The following is a 26,917-nucleotide window of genomic DNA, read 5'->3' on the forward strand; positions in this document are numbered from 1 at the left end:
TTATCTAAGTTTTATTTGATGACTCAAATATACTTTTAATAATATTATAACTTTTTAGTGTTTATACTTATAGTACGGGGTACATGCACAACACCTGTATCCAGAAACTAGTTACTGATACATCCAAATAGAAGAAACGTTTTTTCTAATTTTTCAAATTAGAGCAGAAGTAATAAGTCTTTGCAATCAGGAGAGAAGAAATCAAATATCAACGTAACTAACCATTAAGACTAAAATTTTCAGCACTACAGGCGCTACTATGTGCTTAATAATAAGCAATGGTATTAAAACTTAGTTTGCGCACCTTTTTGCATAACTTCACTAGGAAAAATAAATGGAAAAGGATCAAGCAAAAAGCAGAAAGAAGATTTGAGCATTACATCTTTACACGGAAAATCTAGCATTTTGTTCGAGTTTTCTTGCACACATGAAAAGGGCAGCCCGGTGCACTAAACTCTCGCTGTGAGCAGGGTCCGGGGAAGAGCCGGATCACAAGGGTCTATTGTACGCAGCCTTACCCTGCATTTCTGCAAGAGGCTGTTTCCACGGCTCGAACCCGTGACCTCCTGGTCACATGACAGAAACCTTACCAGTTACACATGATTTCAGAAAGAAAAAAAAAATGAATAATTGTAACTTTCAATAAAATTATACTAAGGAAAACTGTAGTAAGGTTACATGAGTGGTGCTAGTTAGTTCTAACTTCTAACAAATGAGGCCTGAAATAACCTTGCACTGCATCGAAGACAAACTGAATAAAGAATAGCCTAATATTACAGAGATGCAGCAGCTCGAGGCAAACCTCATCCTAAATCTCTTTACAGTTTATTTCAGCTTTTTGATTTCACGTCACCATTCTCATCCGGAGGATGAACTTTAGGACATGGGTTATTACTAAAAGCAGTAGTTCCAGGTTCAACCTTTTGCGGTGGAGGTGGAGGAGGAGTTGGAACACTATTGGCAAGACTATTCCTGAAAGGTTCATGTTGATTCCTTGAATCAGTCATGGCTATGCCGTTGCCATTCACTTCATTTTGGCTACCTGAATCGGCACCTCGCACCATTGAAGAACATTTTGTTTCTGTATTCAGAATAGACGTATTTAGTAACAAATCAACATATCCCAAATGAAACATAGCAGTATCAACATATGGACTGTGTTCCTCTTGTGAAGCGGGGAGGGGATAACAAAACTGCAAATGAACCAAGCATACTTTGCAGTTTCAAAGGTCCCACCCCCCTCGAACATAATAAGAAAGAAAGGATATTCCTGATAGACAGGCTATGAAATTTCAAAGTATATTGCAAAATAGTTTTAAGAAAATGCTTTATTCAATTTAAGGGCAAGAAGAGATTAAGAGAACACGAAAGTGAATTCTTTACAAGTGCAGAGGACCACTCTTTGAAGGTCTTGTCTACCGATAGTGGTGGCAAACGGGCCGGTCGGATCGGACCGGATATGAACGGGTCGAAAACGGCTAATTCAAAAAACGGATAACTTATCCGAACGACCCATATTTAATACGGATAAAAAATGGGTTATCCGGCGGATAATATGGATATCCATATTATCCACAGCTTCTTGAATATGATCACTTTTAGGAGAATTCCTAGTCTCCCAAACTTGAGGAACCCAATATGAGGCTTTACAAATGTAAAAGGTAAACCCATTAGTTATCCATTGGTTATCCATTTGGTTATCCATATTCTAAGTGGATAATATAGTTCTTATCCATATTCGACCCGTTTTTAGAAGTTCATTATCCAACCCATTTTTTAATGGATAATATGGATGGATAACTGCTTTCTTTTAACCATTTTGCCACCTCTATCTACCGATCAATGCCTTTTTCCTATTTGTGAGTATGTCTACCAACTCGACTTCTTCGGCTAGACTTTTACCAAACGAACAAGAATTAATTCCTGTCGTAACTTGAGATTATCATCCTATGACATAGTGGCATCCGCTCAGTAAGCCTTTGGTTTCCAGCACTCATAGGACCAGGGGCAGAATCTAAGATTTCGAGAGAATGGAGGCACTATTACGAAGAAGTGGATCCAGGATATAAATTTGGCGGGTTCAACTTTTAGGTTCTTACGATTGAACCCATTACGCTTTTAAAATTATAGCTTAATAAAATTAATAGCAATTTTTACATATATCTCCGTGCAAAAATGTTCAGATCAGTTAAACCCATTGGCTATATGCTACATCCTTTACTTTTACTAGTTTTAATATACACATTTGCTTTAATTATATAAAACTTTACGGCGACAAAAGGAAAATAGGGATTTCAATGTGTCAGACTTGGAATTTTAGAAAAAATAAACCAAACAAATAAGAAAAAGAGAAACGTACCCAAATAAAATGCAAGAACAGATACCAGACATGCCTGTCCTCGTGGGTGGACCCAATTCTAGAAAAAAGAAAGGAAAAGCAACAAAATACACATAGGATTTGAACCCCCGATCTCACTTAAAGAGGTGCACACAACGATTATTGCACCATATGACACTTTGAACTTGGCTACACATATGTTTAAGTATTTTATAAGAAAATATACTCCCTTTGTTTTAATTTATGTGAACCTATTTGACTGTGCACAGAATTTAAGAAAAAAGAGAAGACTTTTGAAATTGTAAGGCAAAATGAGACACACATATTTTTTGTGGTTATAAATCATTGCATAAAGGCAAATTATTTTCAAATATGGAAGGTGGTCATTCTTTTTGGCACGGACTAAACAGGAAATAGGTTCACATAAATTGAAACAGAGAGATAGCATTATTATACATGATCTAGGGAGGGGAACATGGGTGTACGTAAACCCAGGCCCCCAACCTAGATATGCCACTGCATGGGACTTGTGCTAGTTTTATGTGGTTACTTGTCTCATCTAAACTCCAAACTTTTCAGCTCTTGGCAACTGATTATGCACTATTATTTCAGCTTTGAAACTACCTAACCAGCTGATTTACCAGAAAGCTTAATGGAAAAATACAGTTACCCCTTGAACTATAGACCAAATCTCTATTATATACTTTTTGCGGACGAAAATAACCTTGAACACTCAACCTTTTCATAGTTTGCCTAATGCACACTACTTTTTCCTTGACCAATTTCTCAAAACATGTGTAATGTCACGCTCCAATGAAATAGTGACATGTGTCATTGACGTATTAAAAAATAAAAAAACTTAAAATTGTAGTTAAACCTATCTTCTTCATCAAATCCACCACCATGGCTATCATCCCCTCGGCCACCATTCAAATTTCTTTGCATAGTTTCTATTTTCACATCACTTTCTCCATTATTTTTCTTATCTTCTTCTTCTTCGTTCTTTTCTTTTTGAGCAGGTCATTCCTAGAAACGATTAGTAAGATCCGCAACATCTCATTAAAAGCAAAGCATACTTAGGCGGAATGCAAACACTTACACTAGCTTTGTCCTCTTCCTCTACTTCTAATCCCTTCATTTGAACAATCCTCTCAAAAAAATCCCAAAATAATTTGGACAAACCTAGAAGATCCCTCTTCAAAACTATATATTATCCCTCTCCACCTTTAAAGTTCCATAGGCGATCAAGCTTTATTATTGGACTCTTCTTAATTTTAAGGGAGGAATTTTGGGAAAACAAATGGAGGATCCGGGGACGATGGGGACTGTAAAAGACAAACATGGGAGGAGTTTTGTTTGTTGAAGAAAGAAAAACACAACATAAAAGAAAAGGAACAAAAGAAGGAAAAGAAAATAGAAAAATCAATTTAAATTGGATCAATTTATTAGATCTGGATCGTTCAAATAAAGCATCAAGTATATTTTTTTGTTTCTGCACACGCCTCATTTTGTTGGTAAACCACGCGCCGACCATGTAGGCAAAGTTGTGTGTATTAGACACTCTAGAAATGTTGAGTGGTGTAAGGTGAACTTCATTCGCAAAAAATGTATAACACGAATTTGGTCCATAGTTCATGGGTAACTTATGTATTTTGCCAAGTTTATTTAATGGAAGTTTCTAATTGAGGCCTACCTCACTTTCGCAGTCCTTGGCATGGAGACAGGAATCCATAAATATTTCAGCACACAACTATAACTTCTTATTCAGATTTTTCCAAAAATCATACTTTTCATCAAACTACATGTGCATACTAAAAGAAAATAATCCATATGGGTAATACTAACTAGTTGGTAACAAAGGCCAAACTTTAAGTCTGGTATTTGGTAAGTGTTTAAGCTTGATTGTAGATTTGTATATCAGTATTGTAAGTCTGAGATTTACCCTATTTCAGTGAATTCCTAGTTTGTCTTAATATTGGAATGAGTTGGGACCACATAGAATGGAATAGTTATAAGAGGATTTATACAGAAGGCAGTCCCTGCATAGCTTCAAATTGAGGCGAAGCCGGTTGATTGGTTGATTGATGTAACGATCCGAGCGGTCATTTTGAGTATTTTAGCCATGTTTCCCTTGTTTGATGTTTTACATATGTGTAATTGTTGTTATATGATTAGCGGGGATGGTTGGTTCGGGTTTGGGTTCGGGGAGGTTTTGGAGTGAATTGGGACCCTTAGTCCCAAGGTTGGAAGCTTGAGTTGTAAGAGTTGACAGGAGTTTGACTTTTGTGTAGACGACTCCGAAATAGTGTTTGATGGTTCTAATATGTTCGTATGGTGATTTTAGACTTAGGCATATGTCCAAATTTGGATTGGGAGGTCCGTAGGTTGATTTAGTGCTTTTTGGCGAAAGTAGGAAAGTTGAAGGTTTGGAAGGTTCATAGGTTTGACCGGGAGTTGACTTTGATGATATCGGGTTCGGATTGTAGTTTCGGGAGCTGGAATAGACCCGTTGCTTCATTTAGGACTTGTATGCAAAATTTGAGGTCATTCCGAGTTGATTTGATATGGTTCGGCATGAGTTTTGGAAGTTGAAAATTCATTAGTTCCTTAGGCTTGAATCGAGGTGCGATTCGTGGTTTTGATGTTGTTTTATGTGATTTGAGGCCTCAAGCAGGTCTGTATTATGTTTTGGGATTGGTTGGTGTGATTGGACGGGATCCCGGGAGCCTCCGTGTGTTTCGGGTGGTTTTGGACCAATTTTCCTTGTTTTGCATGAGTTGTCTTCTGGTGTTCATCGCTATCGCGGAAGGAGGGTCACGATCGCGGAGTGTATTTGGTGGCAGGTGAGTTTTGCTCTTTGTGTTCGCGATGGAGGGGTCACGTTCGCGGACCTTGTGGGGCAGTGGCCTTTGCGTTTGCATACGGGGAGTCGCATTCGGGTAGAAGGGAAGGATGGTCGGGCGCGTCAGGATTTTAGCCTTTGCGATCGCGTGGGAATGTTCGCGTTCGCGTAGGCTTGGCAACTAGTGAATCACGATCGCGAGCCTAGGGCCGCGTTTGCATAAGGTCTTTTATGGAAGTGAAATTTTTGGTCTTCGCGATCACGATAAGGTTCCCACGGTCGCGATGCATATGCCTGGGCAGACCTTTAAAATATCATTTTCGAGATTTGAGTTATTTTATCACATTTTGAGTTATATAGCTCGGATTTGGGCGATTTGAAGAGGATTTTCACAATTTGGATTGGGGTAAGTATTTTTCGACTCGGATTTGTTCATTATTCATGATCCCAACCTTGATTTTAGGGTTGATTGATAAATCTAAGTGAAGAAATTGGGGATTTTAGTAAAAACTTTTCTAAATGAAATTTGAGGATTTGAACCGCCATTCGGAGTCGGAACTGGATGAAACTAGTATGGTTGGACACTTGGACTCGTATACGAATGGGTGTTGGAAATTTGTGACTTGTGTCGGATTCCGTGAAATGGGCTCGGGTTGACGTTTTGGGTTGACTTTTTAATTTTGTCCAAGATTGAAGCTTTATTGTTTGGGGTTGTTTCCTACAACATTATTTGATGATATGAAGTTGTTTTTGACTAGATTCGAGCAGTTCAGAGGTCGATTCGTGTGGGAAGAGCTTTTTGGAGTTTTGATTCCCCGCTTTAAGGTAACATATCTAAACTTGGTTTAACGGTAATTATCCTTGTGAACTATGATACTTGAGATGTTTTGGGGGTGACGCACGTGCTGGCGACGGGCATGTGTGCGTGCACCGGGATGTTCATAATCCGGGTAGAGTTTAGGCTACTATGTGACTTGGTTGCTTTCATGCCTCTATATCTGTGTTTCATCTACTTGTATGATCATTTGAGTTATGACTCGTACTAGAAATCATGCCTAGGCTATGAACTTATTTGTTTGAGACATGATAGGGATGATCTTGTTATTTTGAGATGTTTGCCTTAATTGTTAGTCATATTCTTCGTCATAATTCCTCATCTGCAAGTTGTATCTCAGTCTCTGTACATTATTTGTTTGTCATATCGCGTGTTGTTTTTTCCTTCTATATGTGATACTAGTTGGGCCGAGTTCTATGAGATGTGAGCTATTGAGACTTGAGCGGTTGATGACTGATGTGGGCCATAGAGCCGTGTTGTGGGTTATGTTGGATCGGGTTACACGCTGCAACGGAATGATATTGATTATTGATTAGCGCTTGGACCAGGATCCGCCCCTCCGGAATCTGATATTACAATGAACGCAGGCGCAGTGATATATATGTGTTTTGGTGAGGGGCATTAGTGTCTGCTGAGTGATTGAGTGTGTAATGGTGAGGGGCATTTGTTCCAGGCACTTGAGTGTGCTGAGAGTGAGTGTACTTAATGATTTCACTTTGATGTTATTGACTTGACATGTAGGCATAGAAATATATTTTCCTCATGCTAGTTGATAAATGAAATGTTTTATCTGTTGTTGAAAGTTTGGAAAAATCACAAATTCCTCGATAATCTCATATTTTAGAAATTTTGGTGAAAGATTGGGCTTTGACTGTCATACTTGGAAAACATGTCTAATTTTCTATAATTGTGAAAGAGTTGAACATGATATCTTTTGAGTTATTTACTTTTACTGTTTTCATTATATTATAAGTTGTTATTGATTATTGGTGATGAACACTGACTTTCTTCTGATCTGTCCCTGCTTTCAGCCCAAGGTTAGGTTTGTTATTTATTAAATACATGGGGTCGGTTGTACTCATACTACACTCTGCATTCTATGTGTAGATCCAGGTACTTCGGGGCGTGGCGATTGTTAGAGGTTTGCATCGGATTCAGCTTGTGGAGACTATGAAGTAGCTGCTATGTCGTTCGCAGAACTTGAAGTACTCTTTTGTTTATTTCTGTTATCACTATTTTATCATTCAGATAGTTGTACCGAGGATTTTACTATGTATTTTGGGACTCTGTAGTGTCCATGCACTCATTGACACCAGATCATTGGGATGATTGTAGTTGTGTTATTGTTGTTTTTCTCAGATATGTTATGATATTACTGTTGTTGAGATTATTAAGCTTGTTGTTGAGATTATTAAGCTTCTGTTAATTTAGTTATTGTTATTGCGGAAGGATTGGCTTGCCTAGCAAGCCGTGTTAGGCACCGTCACGGCTCCGGTGGGAGTTTGGGTCGTTACAATTGAGAAGCTTTCTTGTTGTATCATTCTGAGGGCATATATTCATTGATAGGAATTTTAGGGCTTATTATTGGTTTCATTGATTCAGATGCATTTGGCAAGTGCTATCAATAAATGAAGTAGAATCAGATTTTCAGACAGAAGATTAGAAACCTACCTTTTAATTCTCCTAAAGTGATCAGCTTTTTAAGGCAATCACGGGTTCGCGTCAATACGATCTTCTCCAGTTCTGGGTAGACTTCTTTCATGCCCTGCCCATGAGGAAGTTGGGAAGATGTATTATTGCTAAGGCTTGTTCGGTCATTAGGGGGAGCAGCAGCCGCAGTAAAAATCGTATTCTGTTCATCGCACATGAGTGCTAATGTTCCCGGAGACATTGGCCTTTCTTTTGGTACATTAGCACTATCCAAACTAGACTCATCAATATTCTCGGCCCGGACTGCACTTGAACAATCATCAGGTATAACCTTCTCAACACCTGATGAAGGGTAAGAAGCTTCACTGTGGCACTTCGCTTGTTTTAGTGAAGCATCTCTTTCATCTGAAAGCATTCCAACACATAATCAATTAAAACATTATGCATAGTGGAAATGTCAGCTAAAACCAAACAATCACATGGAAAAACCAACAGATAATAGATGCTAAATCTCTCCATGGTGAAAAAAAGAAAAAGAAATCCTGATGATTGTCCAAATGATAATTTATCATGATATGGTCCTCTATCTGGTAAAAGAGATACAACAATTTTTTTTCTTTTTAATAAAGCTTTTTTCCATATCAGACTAATTTGTAAATAAATTTAGATCTTAAATTAGCTATCATCTAAACCAGAAGCGCTGTACCAGCTTATGCATAAGTGCCCGAGCTTAGTCATCCTCCACTCAGGAGCTTGCATTAAACTGTTGAAATAGATGGCCTGACTTTCTTGCTCTGGTAAGGAGCATTCTGGTTTACTTTTAGTGGTATACTCAAGCACATAGATGCAATTTCCATTTATTCCTAATTTGGCAAACTTCTTAAGTAATTCTGATCTTATCTATACTCCCTAAATAGGAAAAGGCAGATAAAATTTTCATATACAATATATGCATCTCAAAAATGCAGTTTTATTAACTTTTATTTATTGTTATTTTGTAATAAAGAAATTGTAGATAATCTTATCTCTCACTGTAGATGAGCATTGCTCAAGAATGCACCTACAGTTCTTGTACAAATGCTCTTAACTTCCAAGCTCATGAATGGTCTGTTACTCCAAAATTAGGAGTATGGACTTTAACAGCAACATCACCCGGGGACACCTCCCATTCTGTTTCTGGCACATTTGGCTAGCCAGAAATAGCAACATGTTCAATAACCAAAAAGAGGCTACCTATTAAGAACACCATTGCTGAGGCAGTGGAATTTCTCCTTGTTGCTAAGACAAACTTTCAACCGCTACTAAGCAGACCATCAATGTTAAATGGGAACCTCCACACAAGGGTTCCTATAAGCTACACACTCATGGCTCTAGCTTAACAAATCCAGGTGGTATAGGAAGGGGTTTAGAAATAGTAGTGGTGACTAGGGCTGTCAAATTTGGCCCAAGCCCAAATGACCCGCTCAACCTGCCCAAGGTTGGGCTAGTTATTGACCCGTCCATTTATTGAACTCAGTTCATCTTGACCCAACCCATCTCAACCCATTTAAAGTTGGGTTGATTTTTAGTCCAAATTGATCTATTAGTAACTTTGCCAAAATATCTTAGAAATAATTCTTTGTTGTTTGATATATTATATATGACCATAACAAAAGAAAAAAAGTCTTATTTAGTAATTACACAATTCATAAGAAAACAACACATATTAATTAAAACTTAGTAAGAGTTGGGCGGGTTGGGCTATGACCCAAATTTAAGCTCATCTTGACCCAGCCCATCTCAGCCCAAACTTTTGGACGGGGCCAATGACCCGCCCATTTATTGCTCAGCTTATTTTGACCGCCCAAAATCGGCTCAACCTACCCATTTGATACCCCCAGTGGTGACTAGGTAATGGGCTTCATGAAAGGTCTAGCACGCACCACTAACTCTCGATCAAAATTACTAGCACGATTGCAGGAGTTGCAGTTAGCTGTGGATAACAATTTCACTCCCCTTGAAGAGGCTATTGACTCAGCGAGTCATCGGAGGTAATACACATGATTAACAAAGGAAACCTTTATTATAACTCCGTAATTTCTGCATGCAGGTTATTGCTAGCAAGGTTGGGGAATCCGGCCGTAAGCCACCGAGAATCAACTAGAGTGGCAAACATCCTAGCTAAGGAAGGGGCCAGTTCTTCTAGTGTTTGCAAATGAAGCACTATTGGCTGACATTCTAGGAACTACTTTCTATAGAAACATTTCAGAATGTAATAGCTTAAATCTAGCAGTAGACTATTCTCTCTTTGTATGCAACAACAACGCCCCCCAAACTCATATTTTTTTTATTTTACATATATATACATATACACACATACATATATATATATATATATATATATATATATATATATATATATATATATATATATATATTATCCACTAGTTTAGATAGGGTTCTAGTAGCTAAGTGTTCTAACTTGTTAGAACATAGTATTCAATAATAACTCTTACATTAGTTCTAGTTTACGATGATTCCACTGTATAAGAACAAGGGTGATATCTAAAGTTGCAATAATTATAGGAGGTTTAAGCTGCTTAGTCATACGATGAAAGTTTGGGAGAGGGTGGTTGAAGCAAGGGAGAGGGGCATTCGAGTATGGAAGCCATTCACCTTGTGAGGAGATCGGTGGAGCGGTATAGGGAGATGAAAAAGGATTTGCATATGGTGTTCATTGACCTAGAAAAAGCTTATGACAAAGTCTCGAGAGAGGTGCTTTGGAGATGTTTGGAGGCTAAAGGGGTCCCAGTAGCCTATATTAGGGTGATTAATGACATGTATGATGAAGCCAAGACTCGGGTTAGGACGGCGGGAGGAGACTCGGAACACTTTCCGGTTGTGATAGGGTTGCACCAAGGATCTGCTCTAAGCCCATTTCTATTTTCCTTGGCAATAGACGCATTGACCGACACATTCAAGGAGAAGTGTCACGATATATGTTATTTGCTAATGACATTGTTCTTATTGACGAGATGCGGGGTGGTGTTAACGAGAGGCTGGAGGTTGAGTCTAAGGGTTTATTGGCTTTGGCCGCCAGAAGGTCCCGAACCCCGTGACAGTGTTGGTTTTCGCACAACACTCACGAAACAGATAGTTGACGCAAACAGCCCTGAAAGTCACCGGAATAAATGTGCATTGACTAGCTTTTCCTTTTCCAGACACGTCGCTGGTGACTCCATAGCGCGAAATTTTTCACCAGGCTATCATACCACGTGAGAAATAAAGACACAGGAGAAACGATTATGGAGATGTATGAAAACAATTGTCATATGTTGAGCCCTTTATCCACAATGTACGTAGTAGATAATCATGTTTTCCCAATGCTGCGACACTAACATTAAGCATAACTATACACACTTTAACTATGTACATTAACTATCTAACAAGTATATAGATCTCCCTAATCTCTAGATCACTTTCAGCAACATGTCTACAGTATCCCCAGTACTTAAGTCTCCCTCCTTTAGTCTGCTCTTGTGCCCGTTCTTCCTATCTTTTCCATTCTCTTTTTTTTTTCCTTCCATTCATTTTTTTAAAATTTGTGTCCTCTTCCTGCTTGGTTCTGTTCAGAAGAAATAGATGGGAAAGAAAATGAACCAGGACAGATAAAAAATAGAGAAAAGAAGTCTTTGACATGATGGAAACTACTCTAGTACCCTGCCCGAAGGCCATATTAAGGTGATCCCTACGCATCCTAAATCCCCACACAAGAAAAGAAGAAAAGTAGCAAAAAAAAAAAAAAAACAGAAACAAAACCAGCAGCTTCGTTTAATCCTCAGTAATGGATAAAAAGCATTAAACACATAAATGAATCTCAAATAGCTGTCCATGCCACACATATGACCCATTTAGCTAAGGTTTCCATAGTTCTAAAGTTTGATATTTTCAGTTTGGGTGAATGTTTTTACTTGATCTCAATTTAGTACAGAGGCAGAAAAGTATTATCTAATCTAAACATTATCACCCCATTTAAGCTATTACCTAGTATTAGATTCGGAGAAAAATTAAAGGTACTGCTACTTGGGTCATAGATCCCAGGTATTAAGAAGGAAAAAGGCATAATTAAAGTAACGGAAAAGGTCCAAATATATCCCTGAACAATGTAAAATGGTCCACATATGTCTTCCATTAATAGTTGGGGGCAAATATATCCTTGCCGTTACTAAAATGGGTCACATTTACCCTTATTTCAAATGGAAAAATTATTAGTACTAATTATCACCAAGTTTTGCCATGTCTACTTTTATCTTATTTTAAAGTATTTTTTAATAATAGATCATCTTCATTACCATCGAAAATTCTCTTGGAAAAACCACTTCCCAAGCTGAATCACCAATTTCCAAAATTAAAACTACTCCTCACACACTGCTGGTCGTATAATTTATTTTACTATGTAAAATAACTTTCATCAAAACCCACCAATCTATTTTCTTTCTCTTCATCTATCATCTCAAATTCCACCATTTTCATAACCAAATATATATTCCAACCAAAGAAAATCCAAAACGCTAATAATGGTAGATTGTAATTTAGCACTCATTCAACTAGTGTTTACCGGATGTAACTTTTTGGTTGTGAAAATGGTGGAATTTGGTCATCCAATTTAAGCACTCTGCAACTCACCAAAGCCACCATTCTGTTTTCCTTTTTCTTCATCCCATCATCTCAAAATCCACAATTTTCATAACCAAAGTTTCAGTCCAATAAAAAAACCAATTTTAGGAGGGGAGGTACTTGCCCAGATTCTTTTGACCGTCCAAATCTGTCTATAGGGGCGATGTCCGCTAACACAATAGCATGATTATTTTCCAGATTCGTGCAAATAGCAGTGTGAGAAATATGACACAGGAAAATTATATTTTTAATCTACCCTAACTATAATACAAGTACCCCTATTTATAACAATACACAATACCTATACTACTCCTATTCCATGTAAGACTGCTTATTTACATAACAACTAACTAACTAACACTCCCCCTCAAGACGGTGCATACACATTATATGTACCGAGCTTGTTACATATATAACTAATACGAGGACCATTGAGACACTTGGTGAAAATATCTGCAAGCTGATCATTCGACTTCACGAACTTTGTAGCAATATCTCCTGAGAGTATCTTTTCTCTGACGAAGTGACAGTCAATCTCAATGTATTTAGTTCTCTCATGGAACACCAGATTTGATGCAATATGAAAGGCAGCTTGATTATCACACACAAGTTCCATCTGATTGATTTCACCAAATTTCAACTCTTTGAGTTTGAGCAATTGTTTGATCCAAACTAGCTCACATGCTGCCATAGCCATTGCTCGATATTCTGCTTTGAACGGGAATGAAAGCTTGAAAACTCTTACCTCGCTGTTATTGACTAGAAGTATCTTTTTGGTTCTTTTCATATGGGGAAGAGAGTAAGAGGAGACGAAGGATTTGGGCTAAGTTTTATCCACGTCAGCAGCAAACTATGCTTATCAGACTAATTAAAGATAATCAGTCCTTAATAATTTTCCATTTGAAATAAGGGAATATTTGACCCATTTTAGTAACGGCAAGGACATATTTGCCCCCAACTACTAACGAAGGGCAAATGTGAACCATTTTACATAATTCAGGGGTATATTTGGACATTTTCCGTTAAAGTAATAAACAAATATAGACAGAAGAAACTTCAGTGATGATTCAAGAAAAGACTTAAAAACAATTGTAAGTACACCCCATGGAAAAATCATCAAAACAACCTTAAAGCAAACAAGCTGGAAAGTCAATACAATGAAAGATATACTTAAAGTACTGGTGATACAAGTAGATATGAATGAAGCCATGTTCTTAATAAACATCAAAGTATACCTGCAAGCATCTTGCCCGCTTCCCATGCATAGTCAACTAAAACAGAGCAAAGCTCCTTGATATCATGTGGGTGGATTAGGTCTGCTAACAGAGACCTACAACAATGAGGCAACAATTAGTCTGCTGAAGGAGCAGTGGGTGTTAATTTCTCAAGGGTAGTTAGCAGTACCGGTAGGTAAACTTTGAAGGACTTAATGCTGCAGCATTACCAACGCGAGGACCAGGAATAGAAGACAGCGGAGATGGTGGAACTGAAACTTTGATTTGGCTTTCCTGTATGGTATGATTTGAGTTCACTAATCAACTATTATCACAAATATTAAGCCAGAGCTACAGCAAGTTGTTTCTCCTGCTTATTAGATAGCATAGAAACACTGATAAATGATCACAAAACCAAGTAAAACAATTTCTTGTTGTTCATTACAAATTCCATGTCTTATAATGAAACCTATGACCTTTAATTCTACTATATTATTATCAGAACAGATCCCATGCCAGACTATGAAGATGACATGCACAATTGAGAAACACGTCAAGTTGAATTGGACAACAGTTATTGTTTACCTGCTGAAGTTGACCGAGCCTATGAACAGGGTCTTTAATCATTGACCCAAAGAACAGCTCCTGAGCCTTTCTTTTCTTGTTCACTGGAGGAGATCCATAACCAGAGGATCCAATGGCACCAGTTATAGCAGCATTTGCTGCTTGCTGGAGATATGCCATGTTGTTGGCATGATCTCCATGGAAAAGAGCCTGCCTCTCTTGGCTTCCTTCAAAATTTTTGCAGTCCATGCATTTACAATTTTCAGAGCAAAGAATGTTGGCTTGGAAGCACTCACAGTACTTCTTAAGGCAACCTGATTTCTTGCAGTGGCAGCCTTTATTATGCTTTGGCAGTACTAAGCCATCCCCAGCTTCCTCCTGCATAGATTGAAGATCAGTTCTAAGATTTCATAGAGGACAGAGACATGCAAGTTTTTCCAGTACAGCAACAAATTACAGTTGCTGTTTGTAATCCATTACAAGCAAACGCATCAAGATCCGTCTCTTCAGAAACTTCTTGCATGCAACAGTTCTAGATAATCCACAAAATTATAGAAAAGAAAAGAAAAATCACTTAGGTCATCTTGGAAATCAACACTATCACAAACAGGAAAAGCTAAAAAATTAGGACTAATAACACAAAGCAAGAAGCATAAAGTGAAACAAGAAGAACAATACTGCCGTACTGCCTCGAACTAGGAGAAAACTCTAGTCATCAAAAATAAATATTATTACTTTGATGACTCAAATTCATTTGCTTCTGTTAGACAAATACCCCATTGCACGTGCAGTTAACCAAGTTCATTTGATTCTTAGATAGACCAGTTTGGAGACTGATATTTGACTTAATTTCTCAAAGTTTAGAGAATAACAGGAGGCCTTATCTAACAACAATTGAAATACAAGGAAAAACAGTTTTCTTTGTTCATTCCGCTTTTTATCCTTCACCAAGGTGCCAACAAAAAAGTACTCCCTCCGTTTCAATTTAGATGATGTAGTTTGACTTGGCACAAAGTTAAAGAAAAAAGAAGACTTTTGAAATATGTTGTCCTAAAAGCTTAAGGGACAAAAGTTTTGTGGTGCCATGAAATATATGATGGCTAGTCAAGCTTCTCATTAAGAGTAAAGTGTTTAAAATGAAAAGTTTAAACTTAAATTATTTCTTAATATAAAATATGTCATTCTTTCTGGAACGGACTAATAAGGAAAGTGTGTCATTTAAATTGAAGAGTAACATTTTTCACATGGTGGGCGTTGAGGGATACAATACTGAAAGGATAATGGAGATGAAATGGATCTTTGGGTGCATTGCAAGATCACTAATCAGCTTCGAAGTCTTGCATTATCGTTATTTAATATTTCTTGGGTCCTACTAAAGTCTAGGAAAAGCAGTCACGAGCTTGAATGTTAAGAAGATTGGCAAAGAGAGAAGGTAATTTGGAGAACCACACCATCATGCACTTTTTGGATTATCTGGAACAAAAGAAACAGGATAATTTTCCAAATCATGAAAAGGATGTAAAGAGTTTAAGAAAATAGTTTTATTTCATTTACTCTTTTGGTGTAAAGAGAACATTTCCGCATGTATAGATGACCAGGATAGCTTGATAGATATTTCTGGTTAAACCAGTTACATAACTTTCATATAGTATTGCACCATTTCAGTTTGTTACTAAGACCAGAACTTTATTTACCCACCCCACCCCACCCCCCACCCCACCCCCACCCCAAAAAAAAATTTGAAACAGTTCCACAGACAAGAAACTATACATCAACCAGAACCATATACCAAAGATACTTTCAGACCTCATACAGAATTAAAATAAGGATAATTTCATCAGTGCTTAATATTTTAATGATGCATCATCCATGAATTTGCTTAAATTTAAAAGAATACCCTATTTTCTCGAACTCCGTGTGGACTGCTGGCAATTTTAGGCCTGAATGCATGCGGATTACGCTCTAAAGTAGCTTCAACTGCCTCTCGCCTAGCAGGCTCATTTTCGACATTATTATGACAATTGACACAGTTGCACCCATCACAGTATATGCCAGAAGCAAAGCATTCACAATACCTGACCCAAAATTTAACAAAAAATATATAGAAGCAATCAAAGATAATCACAATGCATATGTAATGGTAGCCAGGATTTCAATTCATGCAAACATTTTCAGCAAAAGATCTGGATAACGGTTGAGCAACTGAAGGGAAAAAGAAAAGGAAAAACTGTGCTGCCAAAAGCAAAGAACAAAAACAGATAATTACCTAACAAAAGAAGTTGTCGTCTAGAAGACACTTAACCATCCCTAAAGAAGAAAAAACCTGCATATCCCCTAATACCATCATGTAAAACTGGGATCTCAAAAAGGAAAAGGCTAAGAAGCAATGGCAAACAGGAATATATTGAGACCTCTGTGAGAAAGCACAGGAGAAAAATATATTTTATTGATGTACTCTATTAAGTGATTACAATAGCCCTATTTATAACTATATACAATACATATTCTGCTCCTATTCTATGTGGTACTAGGGTTATTTACATAACTATCTAACACTCCCCTCAAGCCGGCGCATACAAATTATATGTACCAAGCTTGTTACATTTGTAACAAATACGAGGACCAGTGAGGGACGTGGTGAAAATATCTGCAAACTGATCATTCGACTTCACAAACTTTGCAGCAATATCTCCTGAAAGTATCTTTTCTCTTATGAAGTGAGAGTCAATCTCAATGTGTTTAGTTATATCATGGAACACCGGATTTGATGCAATATGAAGGACAGCTTGATTATCACACACAAGTTTCATTTTGCTTATTTCACTACATTTCAACTCCTTGAGCAAATGTAGCTCACACGTTGCCACGGCCATTGCTCGATATTTTGCTTCTGCACTAGACCAAGCAACCACATTCTGTTTCTTGCTCTTCCAAGACACTAAATTACCTCCTACTAAAACACAATATCAAGATGTAGAACGTCTATCAGGAGGTGATCCTGCCCAGTCAGCATCTGAATATCCAACAATTTGCTCATGGTCTCGATCTTCAAACAATAACCATATGCCTGGAGCTGATTTTATATATCGAAGAATGCGGACAACTGCATCCCAATGGCTATCACAGAGAAAATCCATAAAATGACTCACCGCACTCACATGAAAGGAAATGTCAGGTTTAGTCACTGTGAGGTAATTTAATTTACCAACCAGCCGCATATATCTTGCAGGATCGCTAAGTAACTCACCCTGTCCTGGCAGAAGTTTAGAATTCGGATCCATAGGAGTGTCGACAGGTCTACAGCCTATCATTCCTGTCTCCTCAAGAATGTCTAAAGCATACTTCCATTGTGAGATCACAGTACCTGAGCTAGACTGAGAGACCACAATACCCAGAAAATATTTTAATCTCCCCAGATCTTTAGTCTAAAAGTGCTGAAAGAGATGTTGCTTCAACTTAGTAATACCATCCTGATCATTGCCGGTAATAACAATATCATCAACATACACCACCAGATAAATACAGAGATTTGAAGCAGAATGCCGATAAACACAGAGTGATCAACTTCACTACAAATCATGCCAAACTCCTGAATAACTGTGTTGAACTTACAAAACCAGGCTCGAGTAGACTGCTTTAGACCATAGAGGGACCGGCACAACCGACATACAAGGCCACTAGACTCCCCCTGAGTAATAAAACCAGATGGTTGCACCATATAAACCTCATCCTCAAGGTCACCGTGAAAAAAAAACATTATTAATGTCCAACTGATAGAGAGGCCAATGGCGAACAACAGTCATGTATAGAAAAAGGCGGACTGATGCTATTTTAGCCACGGGAGAGAAAGTATCACTAAAATCAAGCCCAAATATTTGAGTATACCCTTTGGCAACAAGACGAGCCTTAAGTCGATCAACCTGGTCATCTGGACAAACTTTGACTGCATATACCCAACGACAACCAATAGTAGATTTACCCGAAGGAAGAGGACCAAGCTCCCAAGTACAGCTCGTATGTAAAGCAGACATCTCGTCAATCATAGTTTGTTGCCATCCTGGATGAGACAATGCTTCACCTGTAGACTTAGGGATGGAAACAGAGGACAAAGATAATACAAATGCATAATGGGGTGATGACAGACGATGGTAACTTAAACCAACATAATGAGGATTAGGATTAGTGTGGACCGTATATCTTTCGGCAGTGCAATCGATTAACTAAGAGGAGACAGGTCCGCAGTATTAGTAGGGTCAGGTGCAGGAAGTGAATCAGCTGGGCCTGATGTTGGGCGCGGACGACGATGATAAGTCAGGAGCAGTGTTTAGAAAGGCGCGCGCTTCGTCGCTTTAAGCGTGAAGCGACGCGACGCGACCTATTGTCGCTTCCAGCACACTGAGGCGACTCGATCTGAGAAAGCGAGCGCTTCACAGGAGAAGGCGATGAAGCGACGAAGCGGATAAAGCGATGAAGCGATCGCTTCTTTCCAGAAAAGCGCAGGGGGTCTTTTTTTTAAAAAAAAACTTTGGGTCTGTTATTTTATTAGACAAAACAGACCCTAAATCGACCAAAAACCCCTTCCCCTTCGACAAAACAGAGTTGACTCATAAAACCTAGGGTTTTTTACCTGCTGAAGCTGAAATCCAAAAGCAGAGACGCCATTGCTGACGCTTTCTCTCTCGCTCGAGTTCTCCTTTCTCGCTCGCGACACTCGCCATTGCTGACCCAAGTAATTTCTTCTTCTCCTTTCTCCTTTCTTCTTCAGTTCTTCAGTTCTTCTCGTTTTTTTTTCATTCTTCTTCTTTCTTTCTTTCTCTGTTTCTCCAGTCCAGAACAGAGTAAGGACTAAGGAACAATTTTTTCTTTCTTTTTCCTTTTCGTTTGTGTATATTTTCAGCATATATATTTAATTATTATATGTATTTCATTTATTATTATATTTCAGCATATACAATTAAATTATTATTATATTTCAGCATATAAAATTAAATTATTATTATATTTCAGGATATAAAATTAATTATATATATGTATTATTTTTAGTTTATGTGATTTTTTAAATGTATATTTCAGTTTATATAATTAATTATTATATATATTATATGTATTTTCAGTTTATTGATTATGTTTTTCTTATATCTTAATAGAGATATTAAAATGTCTCAAAGTTCGAAAGAGACCCGGCTTGGCGATATGGCGAGAGAGTTAATGAGAAGCATACAAATGTTGTATGCAAGTTTTGCAACAAGATTACAACGGGTGGAATTTATCGCTTTAAATACCATCTAATTGGTGGCGATAGAAACGTCACAAGTTGTCCGAAATGTCCACCGGAGGTGAGGGAAGAAATAAAGAATTTTGTTGAGAAGAAAAAGGAGCAAAAAAATCAAATGGTTCATCAACCAATGGTGACCAATCTTGATGATGATGATGATGATGATGACGATATTGAAGAATTGTCACTTCCAACAAAACGGGGAAGAGATGGGTCAAGCCTTGGATCATCGACTAAAGGTCCTATAGATTGCTACTTCTCAAATAAGCCGGGAGCAAAGGGCGGTGGAAAAGATGTACAAAAAATTGCTAAAGACATTTTGAGGGATCGTGCAGTTAGAGCTTTTGCACGATGGGTCTATGATGCTGGGCTCCCCTTCAATTGTGTCAACTATGACACTTTTGGAGACTTTATTGAGGTCGTTGGTCAATACGGACCTGGAATGAAGCCTCCCACTTACCATGAAATAAGAGGTCCTTATCTAAATAAGGAAGTGGAGGAGACTAATAAAATTGTTGAGGAGCATAAAGTTGTGTGGAACAAGTACGGCTGCTCCATTATGATGGACAAGTGGACGGCAAGAACGGGGAAAATGATTATTAATGTGTTGGTGAATTCTCCCCGGGGAAGTTTGTTTCTTGAGTCCATTGATGCTAGTGACTCATCCACCGACCACATCAAAATGTTCACCTTGTTTCAGAACACTATCGAAAAGATTGGTCCAAGCAAAGTTGTTCAAGTGGTCACTGATAATGCAAGTGAAAATGTGAAAGCGGGTGGCATGATTGAAGGAGCGTACAAGAATGTCTATTGGACTCCATGTGCGGCTCATTGTATCAACTTGATGTTCGGGGATATTTTCAAGGAAAGACCCTATCTCTACAGTTTTTGGCCAGGGCGTTAGATTACATTCTTATATTTGTCAGCGGCCCTTGTTATGAATATGATGAGAAGATTCACCATGCAAAAAAATTTTTGGTGAAACCGGGCAAGACAAGGTTCGCCATTGCTTTCTTGACTTTGCGTAGTCTCCACTGTCAAAAAGACAATTTGAGAAAGATGGTCACTCAGAGGAATGGAGCAGGAGTAAATTTGCAAAGGAAAGTGCGGGGAAAGAGGTTGCACGCATTATTCTTTCTTATTCTTTTTGGAATAATGTCCTTCATGCTCTTAAAATTGGTGGCCCTTTGGTTAAAGTACTCCGTTTGGTGGATGGGGAGGCAAAATCATCAATGGGCTACCTCTATGAAGCTATGGATAGGGCCAAGGAGACTATTCAAGCATCATTCAGTGATGAGCAAAAATATGCAAAGGTCTTTCAGATTATTGATTGCAAGGATGGGATGAGCAACTTCATAGACCTTTGCATGCAGTTGGACTTATTCTGAACCCATCACTCTTTTATGAGCAGCATGAGAAGAATTCATTGGCTAAAGAAGTGTGGACAGGATTCCATCAGGTTGTTATCAAGTTGAACCCAGATGAAGACTTGCAAGAAAAGATAGTAGATTAGTTTGCTACTTACAAGGCAGCTGAAGGACTTTTTAAGCTTCGACTTGCTATTAAACAAAGAACGACGAAGTCGCCAGGTGACCAAGTGTTTCTTTATTTTATAGCTCTAACTTCAATGTATTTTTTATACTTATTAACTCTTGAATATTTTTTTGACTTCTATAGTTGAATGGTGGGACCAATATGGTGTAGAGACTCCGGAGTTACAGGCTTTCGCCATCAAAGTTCTAAGCTTAACTTGTAGCTCATCCGGATGTGAAAGGAACTGGAGTGTTTTTGAACACGTGAGAAATAAAAAGAATTATTTCGTGTTTTGAGATAAAGTAGATTATATCTCAATTGTCCAAACTCCTACTAAATACTAATTAGTTGACACATCTTTTTTGCAGATTCATACAAAGAAAAGGAATCGACTAACCTTGAAGCGCCTCCATAATCTAGTGTTTATAAAATACAATAGAGCATTGAGGCGTCGGTACAACCACCGCAATATAATTGATCCAATTCTTTTGGACAATATTGATGAGGCTAATGAGTGGCTAACCGGAGTCCCCGAAAATTGTGAAGATGAAGAAGTATTTGAAGGCGACTCCGATTTCACTTGGGGTGATGTTGCGGTTGGTAGTGGAGTTGGGGAGAATCCTTATGGTTTAAGGAGATATACTCCAAGTTCAAGCTCTATTAGGAAGGGAAAAAGTGTGGCTACTACAAGTCGATCCCTATCCCTAATTGATGAAGAGGAAAGTGATCATGAAGAGGAGGGGGAAGAAGAAGATGACGAGCAATATGAAGATACTAGAGGAATTCAAGATTTTGACAATCTTGAAGAAGAAGAAGAGTAGAAGAATAAGATGTTGATTGACTTCTAGTAATTTAGTAGCTTTGATTTTGCTTGTCCTATGGTTTGTGGATGGTTTGTGGATGATTTGGTGGTACCTAGTACCTAATTTTAAGTATTTAAATTGATGTTTTTGATTATTTATAATTTTACATTATGTTTTTTAAGAATTGCGCTTCACTTTAATAAAGCGTGCGCTTCGCTTTTGAAGCGAGGCGAGCCCTTGTCGCTTTTTTGCGCTTTGCGCTCTCAAAAACACTGGTCAGGAGTCTGGAACTAGAACTGTAGGTGGTGGAGATGGAGTTGTAGAGGAAGATGAATGGGAGATAGTGATTGAAGCTCCAAAAGATGGAACTAGTAACACTTCAGAAATATCCAAGTGATTACCTGGACCTGTGAAGTATGATTGGGTTTCAAAGAAGGTAACATCAGCAGACGTGAGGAACCATTGGAGGTCAGGTGAATAGCATCAATATCCCTTTTGTGTTCTCAAGTAACCTAGAAATACGCACTTAAGAGCACGAAAAGCTAACTTATCTTTTCTTGGAGTAAGGTTATGAACAAAACACGTGCTCCCAAAGACACGGGGTGGAAGAGAGAACAAAGGTGAGTGCGGAAACAAAGCAGACAATGGAACTTGATTCCGGATAGCTGAGGATGTCATGCGATTAATAAGATAGCAAGGTGTAAGAATGGCATCCCCCAAAAACGCAATGGAACATGAGATTGTATGAGTAGGGTACGAGCAGTTTCAATAAGATGTGTATTCTTTCTTTCATCTACCCCATTTTGTTGGGATGTGTACGGACAAGATGTTTGATGAATAATCCCATGAGATTTCATAAACTACTGAAATGGGGGAAGACAGATACTCTAGGACATTATCACTACGAAATGTGCGGATAGAAACCCCAAATTGATTTTAAATTTTGCGTGGAAGGTCTGGAAAATAGAAAACAACTCTGATCGATTTTTCATCAAAAATATCCAAGTGCACCTGGAATAATCATTAATGAAACCGACAAAGTAACGAAATCCCAAGGTAGAACTGACCCAGCTAGGACCCCAAACATCTGAATGGACTAAAATGAAAGGTGACTCTGCTCGATTATCAAGACGCCGAGGGAAATGAGAGCGAGTATGCTTACCGAGATGACATGACTCACACTCTAGAGTGGACAAGTGAGATAAACCAGGTACCATTTTCTAAAGTTTTGACAAACTGGGATGTCCTAACCGTTTATGTAATAAATCTGGTGAATCAGTAACATGACAAGTTGTTGAAAGAAGACAAGATGTGAGTCCATGTGGTTTTGCAGATATGGTAATAAAGTCCATTCGATTCACGCTCGGTACCAATGATTCGCCCCGTACTACGCCCCTGTATAAAAACAAGGTCATCAAGAAATAAAATAGAGCATTTAAGTGATTTGGCTAAGCGACTAACGGCTATGAGATTAAAAGGACTATCGGGGACATAAAGAACTGAATATAAAGGTAAGGAAGGAAGTTGACTTGCTTGACCAATTCCAATTGCCACGGTTTGACACCCGTTGGCCATTGTGACTGTGGGAAGAGATTGAGAACATGAAGCAGTTGTGAAAAGAGATTTGTTACCAGAAATATGATCGGATGCACCTGAATCAATGACCCAAGACTCGGAGGTTGAAGATTGGGAGCCACAAGTCATGCTACTACCTGTTTGAACAACGGAAGCTATCTCTGAAGATGTCTGTTTACATGCTTTGTACAGAAGTAACTCAATATAACCCGGTAGAGAAGTAAGGCCCCGTAAAATCTTACCTAAAAACCTGAAAATTTGGCCCGGGTCACGGACACGGTGCTGAGGCACCTACACTTGAATCTGTGCCGGTTGTGAATGAATTTCCGGATGTCTTTCCAGATGAGCTCCCTGGGATTCCACCATGAGCTCCCTGGGATTCCACCAGCCAGTAAGATTGGTTTTGGGATTGATGTGATGCCAGGCATGCAGCCCATATCTATTCCACCTAATAGAATGGCACCGGCAGAATTGAAGGAGCTAAAGGAACAATTGAAGGATTTGTTAGAGAAGAGCTTCATCCGACCGAGTGTGTCGCCTTGTGGCGCACCGGTTCTCTTTGTAAAAAGAAAGATGGGTCGCTACGGATGTGTATTGACTACCGGCAACTCAACAAAGTCACAATCAAAAATAAGTACCCCTACCAAGAATAGATGATTTGTTTGATCAACTACAGGGCGCTAGGTACTTCTCCAAAATTGATTTACGCTCAGGGTATCACCAATTGAAGATCAGAAAGCAGGATATTCCGAAAACAGCCTTCAGGACCCGGTACGGGCACTTTGAATTTCTGGTAATGTCTTTTGGGCTAACAAATGCCCCGGCAGCTTTCATGGATCATATGAATCGGGTTTTCAAGCCTTTTCTTGACTCCTTTGTGATAGTATTCATTGACGATATCGTTGTATATTCACGGGGTCGAGAGGATCATTCCGATCACCTCAGGGTAGTTCTGCAGACTCTTCGTCAGCACCAGTTGTATGCAAAGTTTTTTGAAATGTGAATTTTGGCTTGAATCTGTCACATTTTTGGGTCATGTCGTCTCCAGCGAAGGAATTAAGGTTGATCCTCAAAAGATTTCAGCGGTGAAGAATTGGCCTAGACCTACAACGCCAACCGAGATTCGCAGTTTCTTGGGCTTAGCAGGGTACTACAAGAAGTTTATGGAGGGGTTCTCTACTCTTGCCTCTCCGTTCACTAAATTGACTCAGAAAGCGGTTAAGTTCCAATGGTCCGATGCTTGTGAAAAGAGCTTCCAGGAGTTGAAATCGAGATTGACTACGGCGCCGGTGTTGACACTGCCAGAAGGTACAGATGGGTTTGTGGTATCTTGCGATGCTTCAAGGATCGGGCTTGGGTGTGTATTAATGCAACACGACAAGGTTATAGCTTATGCTTCTAGACAACTCAAGAAACATGAGAAGAACTATCCAACACATGACTTAGAACTTACGGCGGTGGTTTTTGCATTGAAGATTTGACGTCATTATCTGTATGGGGTCCATGTGGATGTATTCACGGACCACAAAAGCCTTACATATATTTTCAAACAGAAGGAGTTGAATCTGAGGCAGAGAAGATGGCTTGAGTTACTCAAAGACTACGACATCGTCTATCTCACCCAGGAAAAGCCAATGTTGTGGCGGATGCACTTAGCCGGGAATCTATGGGTAGTTTGGCTCACTTACAGGTATGCCGAAGACCGTTTACCAGGGAGGTTCACCAGTTGGCTAGTTTGGGATTTCGTCTTGCGGACTCTAATGAAGGAGGGGTAATTGTGCAGCATAGGGCTGAATCATCGCTTGTGGCGGAGGTCAAGAAGAAGCAATACAATGATTCATTGTTGGTACAGCTGAAGGAGGGGATTCATAAACACAAGACCACAACTTTTTCTCTTGGCATGGATGATGCTACACTACGTTACCAAGGGCGACTATGTGTCCCAAATGTAGATGGTCTTCGGGTAAGAATCATGGCTGAAGTTCACACTTCCAGATATTCCGTGCACCCAGGTTCTACGAAGATGTATCATGATCTCAAGGAAATCTATTGGTGGAATGACATGAAGAAGAATGTAGTGGACTTTGTAGCAAAATGTCCAAGTTGTCAGCAAGTGAAGGCCGAGCATCAAAGGCCCGGTCGGTTGGCTCAGAACATAGAAATTCCAATGTGGAAGTGGGAAATGATTAATATGAACTTTGTGGTAGGACTACCGCGCACTCCAAGCAAATTTGACTCAATTCGGGTTTTTGTGGATCGACTCACGAAATCAGCACACTTCTTGCCAGCTAAGTCTACCAAAACAGCAGAACAGTAGACTCGGTTGTATATTAAGGAAATAGTCAGGCTGCATGGCACTCCAATTTCTATCATTTTAGATCGAGGAGCTCAGTTCACAGCTAACTTTTGGAAGAAATTTCAGCAAGGTTTAGGTACTCAAGTGAATCTTAGTACAGCCTTTCATCCACAGACTGACGGGCAGGCAGAGCGGACTATTCAAACGCTTAAGGATATGTTGCGTGCTTGTGTTCTTGACTTCAAGGGTAGCTGGGATGATCATTTGCCACTCATAGAATTTGATTACAACAACAGCTATCATGCTAGTATTCAGATGGCACCATTTGAGACGCTATATGGTAAGAGATGTAGGTCTCTCATTGGGTGGTTCGAGACTGGGGAAGCTGAATTGATAGGACCAAACCTCAAGCATCAAGCTATGGAAAAGGTTGCGATGGCCTAGCCGATCGGGCCGTGATCGGACGTCATGCCGTACACATGGTGGTAAATATGCTGAATTGGTAATTGAAATTGTGGATATAGTTGATGTCTCAAATGAGATGACCTCGCCGATTGGGTCGAGATCGGACTCCGTGTAAGAACACGGTGGTATTGTGGATTGTGGCATATCGACACTAAAAATCACCCAACCTAATAACGTGGAAATTGACTTGAAAATCTATGTGATTCTTAACTTGATGTTTTAGTGTTATTTGAAGCTTATATTGAATTCTTGACTGTTTCCCCTGTATTACTATTCATTCTATTGAGATGGTGTTTAGTTTACATACTAGTACTATTCGACAGTACTAACGTCCCTTTTGCCGGGGGCGCTGCATCTTTAAATGGATGCAGGTGGTTCCATAGCGGACAGTGTTGATAACAGATAGTGGTTCATCCTCTTCCCAGCGGACTCGGTGAGCCCCATTTCATCCCGAGGTCATGTATGGTATCTCTTGTTCATAATGTTGTCACGTTTTGAGGTAAAGCCGAGGCCTTGTCGCCGGCACTATCTTAACACTCTTTTGTATCTTTAGAGGCTCCGTAGACACTATGTGGGTTGTATATGGGTGTTAGAAAGGTCAACGGATTATGTTGTGTTTTAGACTCTTGTTCCACTCTATAATAAGAATAGAATGTGTGTATTTTGAAACTTAACAATGATGTAACTAATGAAATGATTTAGTAATGTATACGTGATCTTCTTAATGTCTAATTAATGAAAACATGCCCTCTCTTGATCATAAGTGAGTCCGGTAGAAAGTGTCTAACAGGCTTGCTCGATCGAGTCCACTCGGTTGAGCGCCGGTCGCACTTCCTGAGGTTGGGGCGTGATAATAGAAACCATCCGGTAA

General features: G+C 39.0%; 1 protein-coding gene across 1 annotated transcript in view; it reads right to left on the reverse strand.

The window, feature by feature from the left end:
- Nucleotides 1-627: 627 nt before the first annotated feature.
- LOC109211296 (protein tesmin/TSO1-like CXC 5) overlaps nucleotides 628-26,917 on the reverse strand; it is a 32,139-nt gene continuing 5,849 nt past the window's right edge. Inside the window, exons 3-8 of the mRNA XM_019374818.1 lie at nucleotides 15,997-16,174; nucleotides 14,121-14,477; nucleotides 13,726-13,829; nucleotides 13,557-13,651; nucleotides 7,687-8,070; nucleotides 628-1,081 (exon numbers count right to left, since the gene is read on the reverse strand). Of these exons, the coding sequence (XP_019230363.1) occupies nucleotides 831-1,081; nucleotides 7,687-8,070; nucleotides 13,557-13,651; nucleotides 13,726-13,829; nucleotides 14,121-14,477; nucleotides 15,997-16,174 (1,369 nt within the window). The 3' untranslated portion in view covers nucleotides 628-830. The remainder of the gene's footprint in view (nucleotides 1,082-7,686; nucleotides 8,071-13,556; nucleotides 13,652-13,725; nucleotides 13,830-14,120; nucleotides 14,478-15,996; nucleotides 16,175-26,917) is intronic.

This window comes from Nicotiana attenuata, unplaced genomic scaffold, assembly GCF_001879085.1.
Source record: "Nicotiana attenuata strain UT unplaced genomic scaffold, NIATTr2, whole genome shotgun sequence".
Classification (NCBI taxonomy): Eukaryota; Viridiplantae; Streptophyta; class Magnoliopsida; order Solanales; family Solanaceae; genus Nicotiana; species Nicotiana attenuata.